The sequence below is a fragment of the Anopheles coluzzii genome, chromosome 2 (genome assembly GCF_943734685.1).
Source record: "Anopheles coluzzii chromosome 2, AcolN3, whole genome shotgun sequence".
Taxonomy (NCBI): domain Eukaryota; kingdom Metazoa; phylum Arthropoda; class Insecta; order Diptera; family Culicidae; genus Anopheles; species Anopheles coluzzii.
In genome coordinates this window covers 27,716,738-27,743,695 of record NC_064670.1, presented here as the reverse complement: position 1 = coordinate 27,743,695, position 26,958 = coordinate 27,716,738, and the positions used below count along the sequence as shown (strand labels likewise).

General features: G+C 48.2%; 3 protein-coding genes across 9 annotated transcripts; 2 read left to right on the top strand and 1 right to left on the bottom strand.

The window, feature by feature from the left end:
- Positions 1-396: 396 nt before the first annotated feature.
- LOC120952187 (cilia- and flagella-associated protein 298) lies at positions 397-26,881 on the bottom strand. 6 transcript variants are annotated; one of them, XM_040371384.2, is made up of 4 exons: positions 26,510-26,881; positions 26,046-26,440; positions 25,745-25,972; positions 397-4,593 (listed from the first exon to the last, which is right to left on the bottom strand). In XM_040371384.2, the coding sequence occupies exons 1-4, from the start codon at positions 26,646-26,648 to the stop codon at positions 4,480-4,482; spliced, it is 876 nt and encodes a 291-aa protein (XP_040227318.2). In that variant the 5' UTR covers positions 26,649-26,881; the 3' UTR covers positions 397-4,479. The 6 variants fall into 6 exon arrangements, with proteins under 6 accessions (XP_040227318.2, XP_040227312.2, XP_040227313.2 ...); XM_040371378.2 differs by lacking the exons at positions 25,745-25,972; positions 26,046-26,440; positions 26,510-26,881 and adding exons at positions 6,922-10,095; positions 12,921-13,211; XM_040371379.2 differs by lacking the exons at positions 25,745-25,972; positions 26,046-26,440; positions 26,510-26,881 and adding exons at positions 6,922-10,095; positions 12,928-13,211.
- LOC120952189 (uncharacterized) lies at positions 15,194-18,490 on the top strand. Its single transcript, XM_040371387.2, has 3 exons — positions 15,194-15,295; positions 15,579-17,148; positions 18,375-18,490. Exon 2 carries the CDS (start codon positions 15,783-15,785, stop codon positions 17,136-17,138), a length of 1,356 nt encoding a protein of 451 aa, XP_040227321.1. The 5' UTR covers positions 15,194-15,295; positions 15,579-15,782; the 3' UTR covers positions 17,139-17,148; positions 18,375-18,490.
- Positions 20,398-25,540, top strand: LOC120952190 (protein tipE). 2 transcript variants are annotated; one of them, XR_007452096.1, is made up of 5 exons: positions 20,398-20,624; positions 20,718-21,087; positions 21,185-21,421; positions 22,518-23,103; positions 24,457-25,540. XR_007452096.1 is itself a non-coding variant. In XM_040371388.2 (4 exons), exons 1-4 carry the CDS (start codon positions 20,408-20,410, stop codon positions 22,564-22,566), a joined length of 873 nt encoding a protein of 290 aa, XP_040227322.2. In that variant the 5' UTR covers positions 20,398-20,407; the 3' UTR covers positions 22,567-25,540. The 2 variants fall into 2 exon arrangements, 1 of the variants encoding a protein (XP_040227322.2); XM_040371388.2 differs by having other exon boundaries at positions 22,518-25,540.
- Positions 26,882-26,958: the final 77 nt, after the last annotated feature.

Here is a 26,958-nt window from a genome sequence, read left to right as displayed (position 1 = left end):
GGTTGTGATTTTATTTTGTGTTTTTTGGTAACATATTTGTTTTTCTTTGAAAGGTTACATTATCTCGTAGGGAATATATTTGAAAAAATGCTAAAAAAAATATCTGAACAGCTTTGATTCCAAATCGTACAGCTTTGCTTTTGAAAATACACACTCAAGTTCAAGATAAATGATGACCGTGTAATCGACCACAGTGGACTCAATTTAAACTGCAATAATAGCTCAATTGTAGCGCACGTGGGGCAAAATGCACGCTTGCTCACGACGTTTAAGCAAAACGATTGAAGCTAATCCTTTTTCTCCGATACAGCAACCGATCCTTTGGACCTGAAATATAATTTAAGTCAAACAATGCTCTACAACCGTGATAGTAGAGGAAAGGAAACATCACCCGAGTAAAGCTTTCACATTTTATTTATTCTCAATAGTTTTTTTTTTACTCATGCCGGCTTAGATTTCGCTTATCGTGAGTTCACTCTTAACTTAAAAATAGCAATCACAAGGCAATACATATCATTGGAAATATACTTTAAATTTCAAACCAAAACGGACCGCGCCCTGCCACTCCTATGCGGCGGCTACTACCGCTAGGCTAGCAGCAGCAGTAGCAGCAGCAGTAGTTAACAGTTACAACAGCAGCAGAATGGCTCCATGTGGCATGGTCACAATGTTAAACCTCTGTCAATATTAAGTAGAATGTGATACGCCAAACGCATTGCTGGCCAATTTATCAGCAAACATTTCTTTGGATTTCTTTGGTCGGAAACCGACGTTTCTTTAAAGTCGCTTCTGTTTTGTCTCCCTCTCAATACACAAAATAAGAAGATCGGTTGGATTGAAGGTATTTTTCACACTCCCGGTACCGCTTGAAAGGTTTCCATGGTGTAATTTTACGCTTTCCTATTCTGTTTCTGTGTCGGTGTCTGTGGGATTTTGTGTAGTTTTGTAGTAATGTTTCTGCTTTCAGAATGTTGGTAAAACCCCTGTTTATTTATGTACAAACATATTTCATTTTGCATTCCTAAATCTGCTTACGTGACTGTTTTTATTGCGTTTTGCTTCTTTTTTTTACTGGTAATTCATCATCAGATTTTACCTATCGGGCGTGCTTATGGACTGGATTGATGTAGAACCTGTTTGAGCACAAGCTGTCTAAGAAATGGACACAATTCTTTTCTATTCTGTTTTTTTTTTTTTGGGAACGGACGGTGGTAGTGTTAAGTCGTTAAGAGCCTGCAATGATCCAGAGCCTCGTCCTGGGCGGGTAATACGATGCGCAATTGTAAACTCGACTCGCTAAGCTCCGATGAGATTTTTCGATCGACAGTCAAAGGCTCGGTAATCAAAAGAAAAAGATACAATAAGCCCAAACAGTAACATTACGTTCCATCCTATTATCAGTAGGAGGTCTTTTCCCTTATGCGTGTTTGAGTGCAATTGGCTTTCTTTACATAAAGTTTACGCATAGCTTTCTCAAAATTCAAATGACCAATGAGAATGTTTTACGCAGTCGATTATGAGCTATATCTTATGAGCTTAGCGGAATTTTGTATGATTTTCAAACCTCTTTTTGCCGTTCCACCTACGTTCATTATGCTGCTTCATTGTGTGGGTTGTTTTAAGTTGTTGTTGTTTTTTGTTGGTTTTATTAATATATGAATAGTTATAATCTAGCCTTGTTTCCGTCTTGTGAGTTGAAGCTTTTACACTAGGCAAAGCTTTTACGGGATTTTAAACATGCTTTAAGTGTACCAGAGCTTATCGTCTTAGTTCCTCTTTCTCTCTCTCTCTCTCTCTCTCTCTCTCTCTCTCTCTCTTTCTCTCTCTCTCCCTCTCTCTCCCTCTCTCTGTCTCTTTCTCTCTATCTCTCTTTCTCTCTCTCTCTATCTCTATATCCCTCTTTTGCTCTCTTTCTCGCTTATATCGTCAACCAGTTTCACTCGTTTTAGTTCTCAATAAATAGCTTGTAGTTTGCTTGCTAAAATTTGGAAAATTTATAACTATTTGTATGTGCTTTTTGTTGCTTAGTTTTGCTTTTCTTTGCATTTGTTTCTTTTTATTCTCCTTTCTCTCTTTCTCTCTTCTTATCGTTTTTTTTTGTTTTGTTTTGTCTGTTTTTTTAGGTATTTGATTGATTTTTTTGAGTTCAGACATTTTTACAAGGGTTTTTCTTGCTTTCAGTAAGACAACCAAAGAGAACCGGAATAATAAGCAAAAACAGGACGAAATGAGGTAAGTGCATATGTGAACATCTGGAGAAAAGAAACAGAATCCATAAAGGTAAAAAAATCAAACATGAACGGTTTATAGTATTGAAATAAAAGTTCAAAACAAGTGCATAAGAAAACGAACAAAACAAACGAAAAAGAAAATACCTGCACCAATGGATTTTCTGTCAACGACTTTGTAAACATTGTGCTATGGAAAGCATTGTGCAATGCGTCGCTTTGCGTACTATCGTCCTATTACAACTAAGTTTAAAAGCTTTACAGGGGCATTACGTACATAGCTACGCAGTATACATATATATGACTATCTGCATTCACGGTATCCAGTCCGGTCCGATAAAAAATAAGTTTTGTGGGGACTGTTTTGTTATATGTTGCAGTTAAAAACATACCGTTGGCTCTTTATCTACCGAAGCATTACTGAATCGAGTAAGTTTGTTTTTTTGTCTTTGTTTTATAGCATTAAGTATGCAGTCCATTAAAAAAAACGACCCATTGTTGAATGCAACCAATACCAAACCTATGAGAAGATACTGAAATTAAAAGATAAAAGATTTCCTCTTTTCTCTCTCTCTCTCTCTCTCTATCTCTCTCTCTTTCTATCTTTCTCTCGCTCTTCGTCTCTTATTATCTCACATTCTCTCTCCTGCTGGCGGCTTTTGTTATCATGTTCTGATTTCCTAGTCTACGAAACAATTTAGATGCAGTTTTGGGTATGCTAATTTCCCTTCGAATTACGCACTCGCCATATAAAACCTTCCTTAGCTACACGGCCATATTCGATAGCATGAGAACAGAAACGTCGTTAGCATTTGTTTTGCCATTTTCATTTAGTTCTTTTTCTTCCATTTTTAAACTTTCTCTTCGTTTCTTGTGTACGGTGCCGACTATGGTAATTATGCGTTTGTGCTTGCTCCCTTCGACATCCTCCTCCCTTTACACGTTTCTTCCTATTGCATGCTACCAATTTCAGCTATTCTTCAAGAGTCTATACTACAATCAATGTGTGTGTACGTGTCTGTGTGTGTGAGTGTATGAGACAGTGTGCTAAGTAATCGTACTGCTCAGTGGCGTAACGCTCATCTCGCTAAAGCATCTTTTCTAAAGTTCAGTAAAAATCTATCAACAGTTGATGCGTCGTGTGTGTGTATCGTAATTCTTACACCAAACCATATTGCAGATTGCAGGTAAAATATTGCATCTTAGCGTAAATCAACTTGATCCTTCCAATGCTTGTTTGCGCTACGGCCCTACACGACATGAACGGGGGTAGCGTGTATCGCGGACGCGTTCACCTCTACGTGTCTTTATCTCGTTCTACCGGCTTCTACTAAGGTCCATCCGCATCATTCACGGCTACGAGGCAGAGTATAGTGTGTTTGTGAAACAGCTTTCAGCTTCCCTCTCCCTACCGATCCTTACAGATTTACTCGCATCTCACTAATATAGCAGGCTAACTGGAGCAAAAACCCATAACAACGAGAGGCATTTGTTTATGAAACAAAGGAGAGAGTTTTCCGTTTTATACATGTAACCGCCCCACACCTACACCGTAGACTGGCGCAGGTAGATTGGTAGAGTAGAGTGGCTTTTTTTTAACATTTTTCAAGTGTTCCTTTGGCCTACACCTGCTGTTTTGCCTACTACGCAAGCCGACTCCATGCTCTTGCATGTTTATGTGTAATATATGTACGGTTTTGTTTGCTTTGTTTTTTACATCTAAAGTTAAAAAGCGATCAGCATAAACAGTTCCCAAAATGAAACGTAGTTATTCGGCTTAGAATGATTCCGCTCTCCTGACCAGGCCGGGCCAGGTCGTGTATGCAGCACACAGCAGTCGGCGGCATTTCGTAACGATCAACTCTCCGCACCGCACATCTGCTTGCTGTAGTAGCGCGTCAGCTATGCCATAGTGGTTTAATGTTGCGGGGCCAAATGTTGTCAAACGAAGCGTACCACCACGGCGATCGGTGCAGTTTGTGTGCAGGTTTACCATCTATCGCCTCGCCGCTCTTAATTGGTTGTCGCACTGCTCCCTTTTTCCATGGCCTGTAGCTAGCAGCTGCATTTGTGTATGTGTGTGTGTGTGTGTGTGTATGCGGGGATTGGTGAAAGGTTGGTTGTTTCGCTTGCAGTCCCTTTGCCAGCGCTTGCAGAGATCGGTGTCGAAAAGGCGCACCCAGCGGCATCCTTCTAGCAGTGGAGTTCCGCGCGCCAGGGTCGCGTCAACAATCATAAGATAAGCAGACTCTTACTTCGTAAATTTAAACTTAACGTCCTCCAGACCATGCACTTGACGTTTCAGACTGCGGCTATCGGACCAGGCGGAGTCGAGATACTGGTCGTCATCGTCTTGCTCAAGTTTCTGAAAGCAGAGAGTAAAGGGGACGGCAATGGTGTGATTAAGTGAATTGAAATGGAGAGAATCGAAATGGAAACGCGACCAATCTGAAAGGACGCAAAGGCTTCAACCTTTTAAACAATTCAAACTAAATTAATAGGACGAATTTTCGGAACCAAAACTGTTTCAATCCAATACCTAAATACCTTGATCCTATTTAAAATAGAGCACAACGCACAAACCCACACACTCAAACCCATCATTTGGAGTCAGTATCACACTAGACTGGGGGCCCGGGCACGTATGGCACCCGGCCAATTCAATTGCTTATTCTTGGCCAGTGCCGTCGGCGAGGGAAATGATCGCCCGGTGCGCCCGGGCCACTATATCGGCCACACACTCGCATAATAGTCCCGGAGCCCGGCGACAACAACGATGACATGCAAATCAGCTTTTGGCTTTGGTGGAGTGAATTTTGGCGCCAAAAATTGAATTAAAATCTCGCAGAAAATTGCATTCCATGCCCATTTGCCGTGAGACACGTCGACACATTTGGAGCGCTCGCAAATGTCTGTGTGCGTGTGTGCATTTGTGTGTATGCAGCCCCGGTCATGCAATAATCGGCATGCAACCGTCGCCACTACTGCCGGCTCGCCGTAGCGTATAATCGGGACAGCGAACCGGGAACAAGGAACTTCATACCATTTACCATAACCCTTCACCACCAACCAGGAACCACCCGACCCATCAAGCGAATGGAAGTGGAACGTTAATTCTAGACGAGGCGCCACTAGAACGGGGCACCAGCTCGCGCCCTGTCTGTGCGATCGATAATCGCTGAGCTAAACCCATTGGCGACCGCTAATTTGGCCGCTCGCCGTGTCTCCCACCACCACCACCCGCAGTCTGCTACTCTGCTACTCTGATCGATGACACATTCTGCACCATCACAATGCGACTACTGTATACCCCTCCACTACTACTGCTACTACTACACACGACCATCAAACAAGAAGGGGTTCCGACATTCCGACCGAGGGCTAGTATGCATTGGTACGATGATTTTAGCATGCGGGAAAATGAAACGAAGGAAAAATGCTACGACAGAAGGTAGCACGTGTCGCGACGTCAGTGTTTTCTTTTTCGATGGAAGCGACGACACCCAAATGGCATATCGCAATTATGCACCATAAAGAAGAGCAGCTGGTTGTTTCAACGTTCAAACAGGGAGACCCGGTTAGCAGCCCCAACACAGGCTTCTCCCATGTCTACCCGGTTTCCGAAACGATTGGGGGACAACGGGTGGCATGCCGGCATATTGAAACATTCCAAAACCGATACTGACAGGGTCGGTCTCCTACCCCCACCGAACGCTAATTCCCTTGACGGGTTCATCGCAGAAAAGCGATGCGGACAGTTTGGAGTGGCGGACGAATTAACAACCGGCGGTGACGGTCGGGGCGGTGCTAATCCTACCTAGGTGCACATAGTGATGGGTTTAGTTGGCAAAAAATCGGAGTCGAGTTCGGACGGCTCCTGAAATTTTCAGAACCGACTGCGGAAGGTAGAAAAGCCTAGCATTATCCGAAGTCGTCTGGAGTCGGTAGAAATCAGATTCGTCCGGAGTCATTCGGAGTCGTAGGAAGTCGTCGGGAGTCGTAACAAACGTGCACGCGCAAAGTAAAAGACAAAAAAACACACACACACAACGAAATGAAATCTCTGATCTCAAGCACTTTGCTCCAGACGGCTCCGGATGACTACAATCGACTCCGATTTCAGTCGACTCCAATAGACTCCGGATGACTCCGAACGACTTCGACTCCGGACAACTCCGGACAACTCCAGACGACTCCAGACGAACTCTGGACGACTCCGGACAAACTCTGGACGACTTCGGACGACTCCGACTTCGGACGACTCAGGGCGATTTCGGACGACTCCGGACAACTCAGGGCGACTCCGGACGGCTGCGGACAACTCCGGACGACTCCAGACAACTCCGACCTCCAGACAACTCCGGGCAACTCCGGATGTCTCCGTGCAACTCTGGGCGACTCCGGATGTCTCTGGACGACTCCGTACGACTCCAAACGACTACGGACGACTCCGGGAGACTCTGAACGACTCCGGAAGATTCCAACTCCGGGCGGAACTAGTGGTTCCCATTTTACCGGAGTTGGAATCGGACTAACAATAGTTGCAGTCAGATCGAAGTCGTGGGTGCGCTCCACAGAGCACATCACCAAGGTACACATACACAGACACACAGCTCGTAACGAACTAAGCAAAGGAAACGAAATCGCAGACAGAAATCAACAGCACAGGTACGGACGGTACGATGATACCTACCCTTGGTAGGAGGCCGAGTTCGACAGCAGCCCACCGTCGATGCTTTCGCGCGACATCTCGTCCGCCATCTTCACCTTCAGCTGGTGGCCGAACGAGTTCAGGTCGGAGGTGGAGTTCGGTGTGATCGGTTTGGACGAACCGTTCGTGTTGGTGGTCGCCGTCGTATTGGTGTTGTTGATCGAGTTGGCCGTACCGTTCGGCAGTGGCTGGATCGGTGTGGTGGTGGTGGTCGTGTGAACACCATTCTCCTCGTCCGCCGACTGCTGCTGCTGCTTTTCGTTGATGTGGTTCGCCGTCACCTCGACCTCGTTCTCGTTGTTGATCTTGTTGTCGTTGCCTTCGTCCGTCTCCTGCTCGAGGTCGTCCTCGCCGGCCTCGTCCTCGCCGTTCTTGTCCAGCAGACCGGCCTCCTCGTCCTCGTTGAAGATGACAAAGTACGCAAACGCCAGGTAGATGACCGAGATGATGAACGACGGTATCGGGATCGCCATCGCGAACACCAGGTTGAGCGTGTTCTGCCACATGTCCAGATCGCTGATCACCAGCTCGGGATCGACGCGCGAGTAGTAGCAGCTGAAGTTGGTCCCGATCGTCCAGTACTTCTTTGTCCAGATGGTGCAGTTCAGTATCGGCGGGTAGCCGCAGCCCTTCACGTTCGGGTAGAGCCGGGCCCCGGTAAAGTACCATTCCGAGTTGTTGCCCATCAGCCCGGTCATCTCCTCCGGGTACTCGATGAACGCGTTCTCGTCGTCGATGATCGAGCTGATGAAGCCGTGCTTCGAGTCGCCGTACCCGCCGCCCAGACCGTTGCCGCCCTCCAGCAGCGTGTCGCCGTAGTCGTAGTCGGCCCGGATCGCCCGCTCGAACCGTTTCAGCGCACTGCCGTACCGGCTGTTGCTACCGGCCAGCGCCCGGGACGCGCCACCACCACCGTCGGACGTGCTGATCGGTTGGCTACTGCTGCCGCCGCCGCCCGGCTTGGCTACGCTATTGGAACTACTAGCTATACTATTATCTCTACTACTCTCCTCCCGACTAATGCTACTATCACCCGTGGGGTTGGTTGAAGCGCTCGTGCCCGCCGCCGTCGATGGTGCCGGCGTTGAGCTGGCCGTGTCACCGCCGGCTGCCTCCCTGGCGGCGGCCGCCGCTAACTGGGCAGCCGTCTTGTAATTGACGCGTATCTGCTGGCACTCGTAGATGTCCTTGGTGCAGCCTTCGCGACACGACGACCAGGAGCAGTTCTTCGCCCCGTACAGATGCTCATTGTAGGCGGTCACGCACAGGGCCGGCGACTCGTCGAACTGCATGAAGATCGTCTGGAACGCGGGCTCGATCACGAACGGCACCAGGAAGAGGAAAGCGAACAGGCTGAACGTGCCAAGCAGGATAAAGAAGGCGGTAGTGTAGAACAGTGCCTTTTCGCGGAATGTGCGCGGGACGATTTCCTCATCCATAGCTGCTGGTTGCGGGACCGGCTGCTACCGTTTGGTGTCGTTTCGGGCAGGTTTGGCGAGGGGCGACGACGAAGGGGAGCTAATGCGCTAATGGCCCCCGTTAAGCAGGTCTGTGCGTGTGTGTTTGTGTGAGCTGGGGAGGGGGGAATGACGGTTAGTGCGCTTGAACCAGCAGCGCCGTATGCGCCAAACAAACCAAACTCGACGATCGGCTAGGAAGCGAGAGCAAGTGCTGACTCTGCCTCCTGCTAAACTCTCTCACTCTCTCTCTCTCTCTGTACGGGCTGTCCCGTGCAAGGACACGCCAACACGACAACACAGCACTACTACTTGCTATTGGCTCATCAGCTGCAACCTACGGAGCATCCATTATTCTTCCATGGTCGGCCCAGAACCAGCAAGGCGCGCGGGGCGTGTACCTGGTGCGGCAAAGTCGCTCGGAGCTTCCCTTTCCTTTCCGTGTGTTTGCCGAATGGTTGCCCCGGGCTCACGCGACCATTTCTCAGAAGTATCGTGCGGTGCCGTGTTTATTGCACCCGCGCGACCGGACAGACTTACGATTCCAAGATGTCGCGCCGGACGATGGCATGTGCGTTCCGTTACGCTCCGCAACGGAGAATGGTCGTTGCGTGTGGTTGCTCTCCCTTGTCAGTGTTGCGAACGGGGAAAGCAGGGTTCACACTCACACGCACGTACACAGAAGAAGGAAAAAAACTAATTTAAACCACTTGAAACGCACCACACCGAAACGGAGAACACACAGCACAGTGGCAACCGAAATGGAACAGAACGGAACAGAACGGAAAAAATGTGCAAACTAAAAACTTTTTGCCTGTCGCCACCAGTGGGCCACTCTTTCAGTTTTCCGAGTCGCGTAGTTTGTCGGTGTGACCTCGGCGACTCGCCCGCTCGGCTGTTGTTGATTCAGAAAGGCGTTTGTTTTTTTTGTTTTTGTTGCAGTAATGCACCCTTCTCTCTCACCACCACTGCTGTACGTTCTCGAGCACCAACGGTCCCAGGATGGTTGGCACCACATCCATCTACTACCACCACACTGTATTCTTATCCTGACGCACGCACACACTCTCGCTGGTATGCTCTCGGCGTTAGTGGATCGGTAGTGTACACTACTAGCACGGCCACGCTTTGCTAACGGACGACGACGACACGCACAGCACGGAACGGTGCAAAAAGGGGTCCGAGAGTCTTCTGGCTGGGCTGCTGGGCCGCTTATTGCTTTGCCATTTGCACACTTCTCGTCTTCTCAGCTGCGTTTTATTATGTTTCGTCTCACCACAAAACACCCTTCCACGCTGATCACTCCGGCGCGAGGACTCACCACCACCGAGCTAGCACACCGATCGAACACACCGGAACACAGATGTTGTTTGAGTGTATTTGTGTACGTGTGTGTGTGTGCACGCGCGTGTCTTTGTTCTTGGCATGGCCCCGTGTGCGTATCCTCGGTTCCGCTGTTTCACACACACACACACCGCGCGCCACACCACGCCCCACAGCCCGAGCGCCGTGGGTCACTTCACTGCTTCACTGTATTATCCTTTTGCGCTGCGGCGGCGCTACACGCTCATCGCAAACTCCCCCTTAGCACTTTCCACACACTCAGGGGAGGGGGGCTCCCTCGCTCATGCCCTTTTCTTTTTTCACCCCTTCTGGACTGCCTCTGCCCCGGCTTTACATAACTATTGCATGTGGTTCACTGTGATTTTGAATTATAAATAATTTTATTTATCTGCCACTGCCGCATGTTCCCTTCACCAACACGAAGAACCGGGCGATAGGAGGGCGGGGGGGTTCGCGTTGCTCGCTGCGATCGATTTAAAACCGAATCGGACGGAGAAAGAAAATGGAACGCTGCTGTTGCCACCGTTCAGCAACAAAAAAAACCGTTCGCTCGCAGAGACAAACAATCGCACGCACGTGGCTTCGGATATGTATAAATATCCGGTTGCGCCCTGTCCGTTTGCCCTTAACATTTCGATTTCGAACAACAAAACGGTAGAGAGAGAGAGATAGATAGAGAGAGAGGCTGAGAGTGGAAGTGGTGGAGAGGAAGGGAGGAGAAGAAAAAAGGTCATAAAAATCGAATCCCTTCGGCCTCTAAGTTTACACTTTAAATTATTAACAACCTCTTTATCCGCCCCGGCCAGCCCACCGATACCGCTCGGCAGGATATCACTTTCCATTGCTTTCCATCGCGGGTTCATGCCGTTTCAGCGAGGATCGAGACCATACGTGCACACACACACACGTAAACTGCAAAAAGGGGATGGTAAGAGCGGGGCGAGAGAGTGGTTGATTGTTACGTGAGTCGTTCGTTCTGGTACGTTTTGGGGGAAACCCCCACCCGTTCCCCACGATGCACAACATGCACAGCCCCTCAGCACACGAACACACACACACACACACACTCAATCACTGTGGCGTAGCATGCTGGGCGTACGCGTTCGCCCGTTGGGACTCCAAACCGATCCGAAAGCAGGGTGTCCAATTACCCTGCCACGATTGGTGACGATGACATTTGAACTACTGCTGCTGGCTGCCTTCGAAAGCGCCTTCGCATGTCCTTGCCACTGCTAGTGGCGGGGTATTAAATTTAAAATGCGCACCATCATCATGTGTGCACGCGTCAAGGAGCGCTTTTTTTTCCTGTATCGATGCAGGCAAACACACCACTCGGCTTGTTCGCGTAATTTACCCGTTTTTGCAGCAACGGTAGCAGTGCTTTGTGCATTCATCAATCATTAAAAGGCGCCCTTACCACACCTTACTGGAGGGTGGGTTGGCCGTGTGCTCCCAGGTACGGACGGAACGGCACCGTCAAGTGCTTGTGTTTTGACATATTTTTGTGACTCCACCCGCCAACTCCACACACCCACCACAGTTTCTGGTACGGTACACGTTGCAATACGCACACACACACACCAACGTCTTTACGTCACACTCACGCAAAACGTCCGTGGAGGTCAAGCTAACAGTGCTGCCTGTTTTTTTTCTCTTTCTTCTCCTGGAGCCACACTGTAACCCACAAAATAGCACAAAACAACAGCAACATACAAAGAAAACAGCAAACACAATCACACACACACACACACACACACGGTAGTCGCTGTGCCGTTCCGATCCGGCCAACCAAAACCGGAAGGCCCCGTTTTTCATCGAGCATGGTGGGGACAAATTATGCCCACCACAGTAGTGTCCACCCTCTACCGCCCTACCACGGGCCGGTTGCGTGTTTAGGAATCCCGGGCATTCGAGCAGTCGTACACGCGAACCGTGGGTTGGGGTAATAATAATGTCGTATCGCTGTGATTGGTTTTTGTGTAAAGTTTAAAAAAGCGAAGGCTAAGAAAAGCTCGTACCACACCAGACCAACCGGTGGCAGCCGGCAGTACCTGTGCGCGCGCGGGTCTCTGTGTGGATGAGGAAGGGGATGGCAGTAGGGGATACGAGGGTTGAGGAGGAAACGGGCGCTGACCCGAGTTTTGCATTACATCAAAATGACGTTTTAGCATGAAAAGAAGGCAATTCAACCACCACCGAGAGTGACACAATCAAGCATTCCTCTCTCCCTCTCTCTTTCTCTTACTGTGTATATATCTCTCTCACGCCATATTTCTCTCACTTTTTCTCCTATTGACCAAAAAAGCTTAATGTCGAGGTATACACACACACGCACTCTCTACACTGCCACAGATTCCAGGACGGGCCGTCGAAGCCTGGCAGGGCTAGAGCACTGGAACAATAAAACAACGGCAGCAACAAAAACAAGACCACCGTGCGCCACCATTTCCAGAGCACCGTGTCTTGCGGTTGGTTTGCAAATCCAAGCGATGGTTGCAGGCAGGATCGACACACACACGCACACACGGCAGGACCAAGAATTGATTTTTCACCAAACTCTTTTGCTTTTGCCGTTCCGGCCACATCGATTCACACGGACGGACGGTTCGTGCAGGGAATCTGCTCGGGATCTTCTGCCGCTGGAACCGTTCCTTCATGCGCGGAGCTCCAAGAAGAACGGGAAAAAAGCCTCCACTCTTCAATTAACCTTTTCTTGTGCGTACGTCTTTCCGATCCAGGCGTACGTCTCCCGCTTTGGATGTGCTTTCACACCAATATTGGACAAGCAGCACCGGGCCAGAGTTGCCTTGAACACACTAGTGGGCGGCACAGGGACAGCATGCACAACGGTAGCCCATTTTCACTCGCACTGAATGCTGCCCACTTGCTGGAGAGTACACTTTTTCACCCTTTGTTCACCCCTGTAAGCTCGGCGTGGGCCGCAAAGGAACAAACCAAGGGTGTACTGCACTACGTTGCCATTGGTACCCCAAACCGTGCGTGTGGTCTGTGTCTGCGAGCGAGCGTGTGTCCAGGTGCGTATGGCACCAAACGGAACCAAACCCCATCCATCCCGTCCCGGTTCTACGATTGATGCAGTGCAGCCGACGATGCCACCAACAAACGAAACGCTGACTCTCAACGCTGCCGTGCCGAGCTGAGACATGTTTTCTCCAGTACCATTCACCTGACGGCCTCACCGAACGACCATTTGCCGTAAGTGTTCCTCGCGATAAGGATATTGCACGCTGCACGCTATGTACAACTGATCAAACAAGAAAACTAAAGCTTCCCCTAAAAACACACATAGCCTTAACGATACTATCACATTTGAACGCTCTCACGTACTGAACAGCGACTGACCCCTGACTGGTTCATGATGGTAGGTCTGAGTGCTCGGGAAAAAATGGTGCTCCAAACGGGAGCAGGATTTGCAGCGGGTTTATGGCTCACCACCTTCAACAGTACTTTTGCCGTTGCCTATTCACGGCTCTCTTGGAGAGAATGTCCTTTCTAAGACTCGCTCTCTCTCTCTCTCTCTCTCCCGCGCTCCGAAAGCTTCCTGTTGAGCTGGGCTTTGACAGGACACACGAAAAGGATTCACGCACAACAACAAAGGACGTGGGAAAACTGTTTTCCTCGATGGTGCCGTTTGACGCTTGCTTGCAAAGTCGCGTGCAAGTGGAGAAGCATGGTTATTTAAAAATAAGAATGTTGTTTTTTGTACTTTAAACGAAGAACATTATTACAAAAACTTTCTCTTTGTATTGTTTTAATACGAGGGTTTTAATATTTGTGCACTGCAGGATGTGTTTTTTTCATATTTTCCAACGTTTTCCTTTAGCATGTAATGCATTCGGAATGAACAACCAGGCTGCTCCATCGTGAAAGGGTTATTACAATTTATGAGAATTAAAATTAATTTAGCAAAAACCGACTCATACTAATGTTCCAAATTACATTATTGACATTTTTTCAACTAATATGCTTCCCGTTATATGCTAACGAGAGGCACATGCTAACAGAAAAAAAACTCATCACCCACAAGAATGCCTAAAAACGTCCGTATCAATCAAACAGTGTCGTTCAAGAGTGTCGTCGTCGTCGTCGTCGTCGTCGTCCTGCTACTGCTGTTGCTGACAATACAGCCCCCCCGTAAGACAGGCGGGTGAAATATACATGGAGGCGCGAGCTTTTGCCGTCACGGGCATGCGCACGACGTCCGCGACACAGACGCACACACATACACGCTGCCGGAAGAACATTCGAGTGAGAAAATTTTGCTCATTTTGCTAACGGAGGAAAGCAATTTCATTCATAGTGTAGATGACGATCGAAGCGCGTGCGATAGGACTTCGTCATCGTGCGCTCATCGCGCTGCTCGTGCACAGTTGGATGGATTGAAACAATCGAAATGTAATCCGCATATCAAACCGTTCAGCTGCAGCTCGAAAAGGCAAGTTGTGAAAGTTTTACACCAAGCACCAGCAGTGGAAAATGAAAAGTTGCAGGAAAAAGGCGTTTTTGAGTAGCAGCAAAATCCCGCAAGTCATCAGTTAACTTGAGTGTATGTGTGTGCGAGTGTGTGTGTGTATGCGCGCGCGCGTGTGTGTGTGTGTGTTTTCTTCATCATTGAGTTCTATATGCCACGAAAAGGAAGAAATTCACATTTTCAGTGATATATTAGCTAGCCCAATTGAAAGAATTTCCTGAAGCTTCCATGCGCCATCCTCTTTTCCTCTCCTACTACCACCGTTCGCTTCAACTGCGAACACAAAAAAGTCCCAACGTCCGCTTTGCGTGCAGGAGGGAATGAAAATTGATTTTTCTCGTCCTTTTTCAGTGTGCAGGGCAATCGATGCAAGGCAATTCTCGTGAGGTACAAACTTTTCGCGTACCGACGGATTTAGGGCCTGCCACTTTGCATCACACCGCAAAGGAGAGAAGACAAGGGCGCACACCAGCACAGATGTGAAGTGAATCGACAGAAAAAGGGCAGAATGTACAGGACACATCATCCCGTGGAACAAAAGGCGTAGTGGTACAGCGAACAAATAATAATAATAATAATAAAAAAGTTCCCCTTTGAAGTGGAAATTCGTTGCGAGAGCGGGACAGTGAGTGAGCGGTGATACATTTCAAGAACTTTGCACAAAGAGTGTGACACACCAGCAAAAGGGGAGCGAATTGTTCGGAGCAGTGCGATGAGCAGAGGAAGGCAGGTTTAATAGTGCGCTACCGTAGTGAGTGAGCAAAGGACGGCAGGGGGAGAGTGAGAGTGAGAGAGAGAGAGATTGAGAGAGAAAGAAGGACTCTAGTCGTGAACCATCGTCACTAAACGGCACACGAACGGGCCAAAAATACTGCAGTGGTTGTTCGCGAGTGCAGCTGTACCGACGATAAAGGTTTCGAAAAGCGTGCGAGAGACCGCTTTCACCGCGGCACGGTGTGACAAAACTGCTGTGCGAACTGCTGCTGGCTGAACCCTGACGCAGGCCTCGGGTCCGATGTCTGGGAATAGATAGCACCGCTGAGGAACCACCGGTCGGAAGAAGGTAATCATTAGTTCAGCTTTCGAAGCGTGTACTTACGGCATTCCAAACCCGAACGTTCCGAAGGTTAACTAGGTCAGAACTGGGTACTCGTCAAACTTTCAGGAGACAAAACACGGCACGGACATTAAGCACCGTTAATGATGCTCAATGGTTTCATTCTCTAAGGCTTGTATATCATTTCTAATTATCGTTCCACAAATAGACAACAAATAATAGAGTCATCATCGTTTTGAGCCAACCAAAAATACTAAACGTCATTTCTCCCCCTTTTCGGTGTGCTTAGACCGTCCTAAAACTCGTGTAGGTAACGAAACAAAGCAAACAAAAAGTTTTCCCTTCCACATTAGACAGTGCTGCATTAGAAAGCTTTCTGTGGGAAGGGGAAAGACTTTCGAGACGTCGCCACATTTCACCCCGCAAGCCTATCGCACGGCCCCGACAGTGAGCGGGGGTGAACGGACGGTCGGAGCAGCCAAGCGTCACCAAGATGGGCAAGAAAAAGCCAACCCCCGAGGAGGACCTGATCATACCGCCGCAGGACACGCGCATCTGCGGCATCATCTGCGTCTGCCAGCTGACGTTCGTGCTGAGCACGGTCGCGATCGTCTACCTGACCGTCGCGATCTACATGCCGTCGTCGCGCGCGTTCAAGAGCGGCATCGACGAAACGCCCGTCATGTGCACGACGACGCGCGCCCTCAACCAGGACGCCTGCGAGTGGGGCTCGTGCGGCGAATGGTGCCTCAGCAAAACGTCCGGCGCCTGCATCCAGATCTACGTGCATCTGCGCATGAACGGCAGCAGCCTGCTGTTTACGAACTGTACCAACTCGGCGAACAAAACGTGCTACGGCATCGATCAGGAGAATGCGAAGAAGTCGCGCTGCATCGCGGACGAGTGCAAGAACCTGACCGGCACGTTCAACTGCAGCGCCGGCATGTGCATCAACATCACCGACGCGTTCGAGTGCGTGTTCAAAAACACCGACCCGCCGCTCAAGTGCTCGGGCCGGCGGGGCAAGATCACCTGCATCGACATCACCGGGCTGTTCTCGTGCAACCGGGGAACATGTCGAAAGATAAGAACTCCATATAATTGCGATCGTCGTTGCGTCGACATACCGACCCGAAACAAGAACATGATCTTATTAAGTGGAGATAAAGTTTATCTTTCGCAATGTTCGAGCGCGATCGACATGGAAACGAAGCAGGAGGTGTGGAACGAGGCGGAGGACAAGGTGATCATGTCGTCCTGCTACAACATCCAGAACACCTCGCTCGGCATCGAGGCGATCGATTGCGTCAACGGGTCGGTGCTGGAGAAAACCGAGCTGACCGATCTGACCAACTTCACCTACCTGAGCTACCTGCACTACGCCGTCTCGAAGCCGATCAAGGTGATTGCGCCGCAGGAGCAGGACCTGACGCTGTCGAACGAGAGCCGGCTGATGATCAATCTCGAGGGCTGCGTCAACACGCTGCAGGACGAGTGCAAGGAGTTCCTGAAGGAGTTCGGCAAGGACGGCACCGACCATAATGCGCGGGCCCGCTTCCCGTGCTACTACTCCAAGAGCAAGATGCAGCAGGTCGTGGCCCGGTTCGATCTCGAGACGACCTACCGCCAGTTCGTCTTCGGGTTCTTCGTGCCGACCATCCTGTTTGGCGTCTCCTGCCTGACGCTCATCTTCTGCCAGCGGACGATCGTCGTCGGGGACGACGCGAAGATGCGCTTCGTCGGGTGCGCCAACAAGAACCCGGTGGTGGCGAACGGCGGCGCCAAGAACCAGGACAAGGCCAACTCCGGTGACGGCGGTGGAGGTGGAGACTCCGTTATGGCTCTCTGAGATCCATCACGTAAGGCGTTGCGATTCATACTTTTACGTGCCCTTCCCCCTTTTCGTCATAGCTATCCCCACACTCTCTCCCCAACCTTCCCGATCTACGCGCTCTACCTTCCATCCTTGCAAACTCCGAGCTCCAAAGCTCCGAACAGAATGCGTGTGAAATAGCACTCTTCACCGCACGAACTTGTTCCCACCCATCTTCTTCCAACGCGATCGTTTTGTTTTACGTTCTATGTTTTTGCCCGAACAGTTTCGTTACACTTATGTTCACACTTCACGCTAACGCAATGCCTTTTATCATCCGGTTGGAGAGAACAAGTAAACAAAAAGTAGTACACCATTACTCCAGCTCAACCTTCTTTTTTTCTTACAAAACAACAACAAAACAACGAACACTCGTTGGTGTAAACATCTCCTTCCTTCCCGTGCGGAACGACAGGGTTCCAAGGCGGCCCATCTCCCACCCCCGCCATATCGGTCCCCAGCCAGCCAACGGAAAGAAGCACCTCCTCCACCTCCGTCAACGGAAGTATGTGTCCGCCCGTGTACGTGTTCGCAATGGGGCGGGAGAATTTGCTGCCACTGGTAGTCACACACCGGCAGTCGAAAGATCTGTGCCTCTGTCCTACACCAGAGATCACCAACTCTTTGCATTTCCTTACACTGGCAGCGTTGAATACACTCACACGCGCGCGCGCACACACACACACTCCTTACACATCGGTGAAAAGGCATTCAATGTATGCACAGCAGGTGGTTACTACTTTACTGCCCGGGCCGAACGTGTTGTGTCGCAAAGGAAATGTTATCGCGCACTGCGTCCACACTTTAATTAGTCCAAAGTGCTGCTAGTGTATACGCCCGCTCGCAAACTCTCCCGCTCGTTACGTCACGTTTACATTCCCCCTGGAGGGCTGCTTTTCGTTCGTCGCCGGCCGTACGATGGGCGATGGTGGTGTGCTGGGCTAGCTGGCGATGATGTCATTAGTTCACCGGGCTCTACCCCCCATTTCCTGTTTCTGTTTGCATTGCCATGTTCCCTTCTCTCCATTTGGCCGTGCGTGCTAACTTTATCCTTCCACACTCTAGCAGTTCCTAGTAGATTGCTCTCTTGTATCTGTCTCTTATTTCAAACAATTGTTCAGATACATCAGAACTTCCGTACTAATATATCTTCATTTTGGCTTTGTTTTTCGTCTCTCTCTCTCTCTCATTCTCTATTCCACTTCATTACAGGCATTCCTCTCCTGCAAGAAGATAGTCCAGTGCATCAATCGGGTGTGTTTTCTCTACACTAAAACCGTTTCCGGCCAGAGTGATAATCGGTATTCTTCAGTCTATCAGTCTCCCTTCCCCCTGCCTGAGAGCCTACGCCAACACCTATCCCCTGTTGTTACTGTACACGTGTTATTTCATTAACGAATTATTTGCCAGCCTTCTCCTGCAAGCCGAAGTGTCGTTGAATGACAGCAGCCAGCAATTATTCCGCAAAACACACACAACAATCCAAAAAAGTTCGTTCAGTGGGATCCTCGGCACCTACAGACGCTAACCGGGATGCTGATCCAATTGCTCAGTTTGTAGCAATTGCATATGTCGCGTGAGCAGAAGCAGTACACAAGAGCAAAGGAACAGCTGGGCTGGTGCAGAGTATAACAACAAGAGCTGCTCACCGAAATTCCGACCCGTGTTCGAACGAACAAAAAGTGGCTTACACCGTGCGGTGTTGATGGACACAGCGCTAGAACTGCACTTTATAATATAATATCCGGCAAACGGAACAAGAGCGGGCCCGCTTAGCAAGGCCGAACGATCGGCCAAGGCTTTGCTTGGAGGTTGCAATTGCATGGCATAGCCACCAACACTGAACAAGCGCTACACAAACAAACACATATACACATACATTCGCGGATGGGCCAGTGAATGATAAACCTCCCAATCTCTCCTCCGACAAGCTCCCCCCCCCCCCCCCATTGTATTGTTAAGTAATGTGTAATTTTTGAACCGTAAAACCAATTTGTTACCAGCTGTTCAGTTTTCGATGCACCAATGCCTTGCGTAAACACTTAACTTAGAACAACAACAAAAAACGAAACGAAAGAAGAAACGTTTGGCAGGTGGAAAGGTGCGAGTTAGCAAGCATAAAATACAAACAACGAGAAAGGCATCCACAGCATGTTGTAGCGGAAAGGAAGTGCATCGAAAAGGGGCACGAGCAAACCTGTTTATTGATATTTTAATTGTCAACGACAAATCCCGTAATTTGATGACGAGCGAGATACCGTACGGACGGCGTACGCACGACCAACGGCGAACACCGAAACGCGTCCGGAAATCGTAGAAATCGAAAATTGAGGCAGGAATTTTGGCCACCCGCGGACCAAAACAACAAAAACAACAACAGCAAAACAGAGAGAACAAAACCAGACTAGAAGGGCAAAAAGAACAACACGCCTGGATCATCAAAGCTGGGGTCTGGTCACCCTTTGGGGATCACTCCGCAAGCAGGAAAACAAAGGTAGAGGAATGCGTGACTGTAGTGGAGCAAGAAGCGAACACGGAATGTAATGCTTCACCGAAATCATATAATAGAACAATACATTAGAGCGCAAGCGTAATCTAAAGAAGCAACAAAACAACAAAATAACAAGCAAAATAGCAACATTACTACTTGCAACTTTGAGCGCACAGGACACTGGGTAATAGTAGTGTGGATACTAAGCGTCGGAAGCAGCGACTCGCTCAGCAAACGCTTAACGCAATAGGCGAGCAGGAGGTCCGTAATCGGCAATCCATCAAACGGGCACGATCGTGCAGCCACGTGCACGTTTGACGAGACAAGATAACCGCGACAAGTCCGTACCGCTGCTGTGCCGCTGTAACGCGAGTAAGATTTTCGACTTTTATATTCATCCGGTAGGCGGTAGGGGGTCTGCCGGATTTTAGCGGTTAAGTCCACCAAGTAGAGAAAAAAAAACAACCCCAAACTATGCTTGAACAGTAAAAACTTAACCAACTGAACAAAACAGACAACAACTAGGCTGCCAATGACTACTTAATACCATTAACATAAGTTCATTGCTGGTGCAGTACCGGACGTTGCAACTGGCGCGTGTTTAGAGTGTTTGTACAGACGGAGAGTAGTATCAAGTAACTGGCGAGCTGGGTGTGTGCTTGTGTTTGGGTGCATCACAGTAGTACACGGTGGCACCTTGTCCAGAACGACAATACCTCTCTTGGAGTCCGGTAGGAAGACAAGCTAGAGCAGCATGAGGTCCATGAACGATATTAGAGCGTCCTCGTCGACCCTGTCGGGGGCGCCTAGCTTAACCATGAGCAAACCGAGCTTGAACAACAGCAAGGCCAGCCTCACGCACAGCAGACAGAGTATGAACGTTTCAGATGGGGAAGAGCGGCCACCGACCAGGGAGGAGCTGATTGCCGAGTTCCTGGATAAGGCAAAGTTTTACACCTCGCTCTGTTTAGGTAGGTTGCAGTCCCGCTTGCTGTCCCATCGAAACCCATCATAGGTGTGAACGTTCGGCAAACATTCTCAAACCTTTTGCAAAACCCTTCCAGGCACAACGGCAATCCTGTCAGTGTTTGCGTTTCTCTTTCTGATACCGTTCGTGGTGGATCCCGCCATATCAACGATCGTGGCCGACTACGATCCCGTCCCGGTGACGTGCGTCGTGACGGACCATGTGTACGCGGAAGGCATGCGCAACTGTACGTGGAGCTCGTGTCGGGAAGGCTGCACGACTGCCGCCATCCGGTGCCATCAGCTGCTGGTGAACTACACCAAGATCGCGTTCCACGAATGGCACAAGCATCCGCGAGATCTCGACAGCATCGAGTGGGACGTAATGGATACGAAGTTTCTCGTCAACACCGAAGGGTGCGGGTATCCACCGCGGGTGAATTGTTCCGAATTCGCTAAACAGTACGGGTAGGTAGATGCTGCAGACGGGTCACAACATCCCACCACGTCGGGATAGCTAACGATCGCCCTCTCTCTCTTTCTCTCTCTCTCTCGTTCTTCACAGTTACTCCCACGTTGGGGAACCGTTCCCATGCTACTACAGTCGTGCCTACCCGGAGATAGTGGTTGCTCGCTACTCCTGGGATGACAATCTGAAGCACCTGATACTGTCGCTGATCATACCGAACGTACTGTTCGCCGTGTCGATCGGTGTGCTGAGCTACTGGTATTGTCCTTGCTGTGATAAAGCCTGCCACAAGTCGCCTCGAGTCTACGCGGAGAAGTATCCTACGAAAGAGAAGTAAGTAGCGGCGGATGGCTGGTGCGCAAGCCATCGCAAGCAGCACTGCCGTGGTACGAGTTTCAAAGTCACCATCCACCCTACCTAACGCCCACAACACGCACATCATTCATTCTAGCCTCATTCAAGCACACCACACATGCCGCCTTGAGTTAGATCACCCCGTTAGGATCTAGACGATACAACCTGTCTTTGTCACCTGCCTACATGTTTTCACTAGCGCACGTCTCACACAACCAACTGAACAGCCAAACACCCAGACACAACCACACACATTTTGTGCGAATCGTCCTTACCAACCCTACACGGAATGGTCCGAAGATCGTCCTCACCATACTTCTCACAAAGATCACCATCTAAAATAAGAATTCTCTACCTTTCGCCATAGCTCTCTCGATGTATGTGTGCGCAAACGCGTGTTGTGTGTTAATCAAATTAAGTATTTGTTTTATGATTTTTCCCGCTCACTCTACTTTTCTCTGTACATTCGATTGATTTCTACTATTTCCTGTACGATTTGTTGCTCTCTTTACTGTTAATGCCTTTCTACACGATCTTTCTTTTTTACTACTAATGTACTACTACTACTACTTTGCGATACGTACCTTTGTGAGTTTAAACACATTGCACACATTTGTTTTGAACCTTTGGCGAACATCAGTTATCAAAATTTGATGTTGCGGGACACATATCATGTCGTAGTAAATTTGTATACTAAGTTTTTCTTTTTTGTTTTAACAAAATCGAAATCATTTTGCACCTCTCACGCTGTAGAGCAAAGTGAGGTAGTTCCCGGCAAGGAGCAGTACAAAATGTGTCCATTACACTATCCTATCGACCATTCACGAAACGTGGCACAGGCACACATATACCCCTAACACACATATGCAGACACATAGTCGATCTTTTGTCCGTTCTTCTTTTTTTCATAAAAGATTTTTTTTTGGTTTTGTCTTTTTTGTCATTTTTCCCGAACCGTAAAATGAATTGCCATCGTTTTTTTTTTTTTTTGGTTTCTGTTAGTAGTACAACTCGCACATCTCACCTTCGTTGATGATGCTCATAAGTGCTTCTTCTTTTTCCCTGTATTTTATAGCAAACTTCTATGCCGTAGTGACGATGAGGAAGACGAACTAGACTACTGAATAATATAAAAATACACCCACACACAAACACACGCGCACACGGTCTCTCCTCCTTCTGTCTTAAAAACAGACAAAAAACACACACACACACACACAAGTACAGATTAAAATTTTCACCAACCAGCAGCCAAATGTTTGCGTTTTGATAGTACACACTTTCACACAGTATGTTTCAATATCTTGCTGTACTGGTTGAAAAGATTCGTTCATTTTTACCACAAACAGTTTTTTTTTCATTTTGTTCACCCCATACAACCCCCCAACGTGACGCACGGCATCACGCGGGTTGAGCATTAGATTTTTGTCAGTTTTTCTGTTCCTTTTGCCTGATGGTATACACATGCCAGCCCACTCTCGCGCCACACCGCTCTCGGCACCCGGGAGCAACACCCGGGCCACACGCCCCCCCCCCCCCCCCCTCTTCTCCCCCACACCCCCGGCCCACCTCCATCAGTGGGATCAATCGGCACACGTGAGAGGGTATTGCATACGCATCGGCAAAAACGCAACAGGACCGCAGGATACTTTTGAGCGCTAGTAAATAAGATACAACTAGTCCAAGTTTACTTAGCATACCTCTCAAACTATTGCTTTCTGTCACAGCCAGTTCTTTTACCATCCCATCATATGTGCATGTGAACAACCACCCGCAGAGTTTACTATTGTCAGTCCGCGCTTGCTGTACTTGCATACATTCTCGTATCTCGTTACTGATGATAAATAGCATTTTGCAGTATATAGTATAAGATAAAGCTTTACGTCGCTTAGCGAGAGGGCTGCACTCATGAGGGCTTACGATGCAAACAGAAAACAAGCAACAAAAAAAATCAAGACACATTGCAATAACTTTTGTGGCCCCACCACAACCAACGCGCCACGCGGCTTTGCAGCGCAGCATCCTGCGTGTTCGTTTGGTGCAACGCAGCGCGGGCGCCTGCGAGTAGTCGTATCTTTTACCAAGCCCGTCGAGTAGCTGTTAATTACATGTGTAATAAAACTATAAGCACGACATTCGGTAGTATTATGTAAATAGTGTACAAAAAACAGGGCCGTGTACAAAACAAAAACGTAACAAAAATCATCAACAGCGCAGATCATCGTTATTCCACGAGCTGTGTGTGTGCGTGTGCATGTGTACATACATTTTATTGCAATCGAAACGCAACTAGAGGCGAAAAACCTGCTATGCTACTTCTTCATGTCCAAACAAAGTGTTGAAGATAGAACCAACCAAACAAAAGAAAAACACAGCTTTGCGTTCTGTTGTGCGTAGCCTGTATAATTTAGTCTGTGATAACTATTATTGAATCGTTCGCCAATAGAATCAAACAAACAAACAAAAAAAACCAAAGGAAACGAAATACCATCCAGGGGCACCAAAGATACAAGACACCGCAAGCCTCAAATAGTGTGCGCTATCGCTTCAAACAGTTCGCTTGTTCAAACATGGGAGCAGCAGCCCATAAGCTTCCCTTTGCTTTTCACCTACTTTCACTGTATGCAAATTTCGCTAAATTTATGCTGTCTATCTCTTTCAAACCAAAGTAAAACAGAAACAAAACAGCTTCAATAATTTATACTTGTTTCAATAGTTTTGATTCTCATGTTCTTGACCCCATCATGCAGCGTAAGCGTTCCACTCTCTAATACATACATTTTGTTTTCCTTTCAAAACAACCCCCACCCGAACTGAAACAACTCTTTCCCTCTGCTATCACTAAACCCCTCTTCTGAACGTGGAACGACCGTCTGGCCCGTATCCATATTATCAACCAACCAACTCGACCTAACCATGTACTTACACGTACCTTCTACACGAATAAACTACTACTACTACTACTACTCTCCTTTCACCGACAACAAACACACGAAAATGTACCCCGCAAAAAGGAAAGAGTCGTGGAAGATTGAGTATCCGCAAGAGTTCATCAACAAAATGTGAGCGTGCGTCACCCATTACCGTGTGTCATGAAGGGAGCAATGGCGACGAGCCCTATCGTTTAGGTTCTCCGGTCTCCCGGGCCAAAAGGACAGCACAACTAACACACACGGTCCCACACATCAGGCATCATCCCACTTCGGCCATCACCGCATGCATCACCGGCTTCAAATGCTACCGTGTAAGCGCTATAAATGGTAGTCGCGATCTAGGTAACACACCACCAGCGGGGATCAAACAAATCGCGTTTTACAGCACACCGTATAGGAATGAAAGTGTTAAGTTTAAAAATTTCCTCTTTCCAATTGGCGAACAAAACCGAAACCCACACACCTCACGCGTGTGTACACGTTTACACTATGAACTGTTGAATCATACTTTCTAGCTAGATAGGCACAGTGCGACACTGGTCGAGCAGATGGGAAGATTATTCAGATTAGCCGCGTACACTATTTTTAACGGCGAATGTTTCTATTTTCTGTTACATACTACTACTACCAGCATCTACACTTCCCCCCTCTCTCAAGGCAGTTTTTATCCTTCCCACACGTTATTGTTGTTGCGATGCGAAAGCGATGTTCCAAACACGAACCCCTCTTTAAACGCCTCCTCTAGGCTCGCCCGAAAAAAACCCGCAGAGGATACGCACGCCGCCGCGCCATGGTGGCGCGTAAGACGAAGCTAATTTCGATGTATGTATTTTTCTTTTTTCTTTTTTAAACAAACACGGCTTCAGAATCAGAGCTCGCGAGGAAAATACAAAGAAATACAAAAGATAACGATAACGAGATTAAATCAACACTATCGACAAAAAAAAATGTGAAAAATCTTGAAGAAAGGGGCTAAACCAGCTTAATCATTACAGAAGTATGTCAAGACAACTCTTACGCGAAAAAAATGTCGATGCCGTGAGTTTGAAATGCTTTATCGATCAATCTTTGATATGAAACCTAGCACATCTAAAAACTTTGTACATTTTTGAATAAACCTAATATATTTATGAAATATAGAGCAATGCTTGAAAGACAGAATGAATACGATCTACTAAGGAGAGTTTATTTGCAAGATGATGGCATTAATTTAAATGTGGCAACCAAATCCTGTTACTACTACCCAACGACATATTAAATTACCAGCATATTGAGTCCAGTGAATGACCCTCCAAAAGGCTTGTATAAGACTAATGTGACCGAAAAAAAGGTTCAGGGAAAAGAGGAGAAATCTGTTGCTTGCGCTTACCTTCAATTCCTCCTGCCGGCGATAGGCGTGTAGCATCATCTGCCTTTTCGCATCTTCCGTAATGACCGGTTCACGGCCCGGTGCACCTTCGTTCAGCTTGGCCAGCTTTACAATGATCTTAGTTTTCTCGTTCGCGCCAACAATTTCTCCCAACCGTTTGTCAGCGTGCATCAGTTTCCCGGCGAACCACAGCTGAACTTTCGATGGTTCAATCACTTCCAGGGAAGCCTACAATGAACGGAAAGATAATGTCATATCAATGCCAATTTAAGGTACATCGAAATTGGTACTCCAAACAAACCTGAGTGCCGCTTAAATCTTCCGTATTGCTAAACTCCATCCGAATGGGATCGTGCGGTGGCAGCTGCATCGGATACACAATAGTAACGGCTCCCCGCAGCAAGTCAAGCGCGTCCTGCACAATACGCTGCGTTAGCGGCTTGTTCTCGGTGGTCAGTTTCTTCGATATCATAGCTTTTGCATCTTCGATCGCTTTCGCTAGTACGTCTCCCATCTTTGGCTGCGGTTGTCGGCCATTACGGCGCCCGACGGGATCACGGTTGAAGCGCCACCCACCCGACGGTATACACTTGTCGGCCCATTCGTCGACCAGATGTAACTCCTCGATCTGCTCATCGGTCAGGCCGAGCATATCGGGTGGTAACATCGTGCCATGCTTCGCAAGCTCTTCAATTTCTACAATACAAAAGCGATGAGAGAGAAATGTGGCGAAATGCAGTGCATTTTTTTAACATCCACACTTACCAGAGCAAACCCGGCTAACTTTCAGGCGACCATTGTAGATCGTTACCAGTTCGTAGGCAAGTTGCTCAATTCCAATACCGGTGGCTGTTTCGTACAAAAATTGGCTTTCATCGCCACGTTTTACATGCAGAAGTACCATTTTTACACTCGTTTGCACACGTTCTACAAGACACTTGCGTTCGTCAAGCTGGCAACAGTCGGAATGATGTTTGCAGGATACCTCGACTGCCAACTGTGGTACCCATAGCAACCATATAAATAAAATTATATGACTAAGCAACCGTTGCTAAGGAGTACAACTAACGGCTCCAGATCGATGTGTTTATGCGTCGACCACCAGCACAATTGCATCTGTGAAGCATACTGCACGCTGACAAATCGTCTCTTATCACTTTAAGAACGATGCGTATGTTTCACTATGCAAACTAAACATCCAATACCGTTTCTTT

Coding starts and splice junctions, on each gene's coding strand:
- LOC120952187 (XM_040371378.2), bottom strand. CDS start 8,378: ATGGATGAGGAAATCGTCCCGCGCACATTCCGCGAAAAGGCACTGTTC. Junction 4,594..6,921: donor AACTCGGCCTCCTACCAAGG/GTAGGTATCATC, acceptor CTCTGCTTTCAG/AAACTTGAGCAAGACGATGA.
- LOC120952189 (XM_040371387.2), top strand. CDS start 15,783: ATGGGCAAGAAAAAGCCAACCCCCGAGGAGGACCTGATCATACCGCCG.
- LOC120952190 (XM_040371388.2), top strand. CDS start 20,408: ATGAGGTCCATGAACGATATTAGAGCGTCCTCGTCGACCCTGTCGGGG. Junction 20,625..20,717: donor TTACACCTCGCTCTGTTTAG/GTAGGTTGCAGT, acceptor AAACCCTTCCAG/GCACAACGGCAATCCTGTCA. Junction 21,422..22,517: donor AAGTATCCTACGAAAGAGAA/GTAAGTAGCGGC, acceptor TGTATTTTATAG/CAAACTTCTATGCCGTAGTG.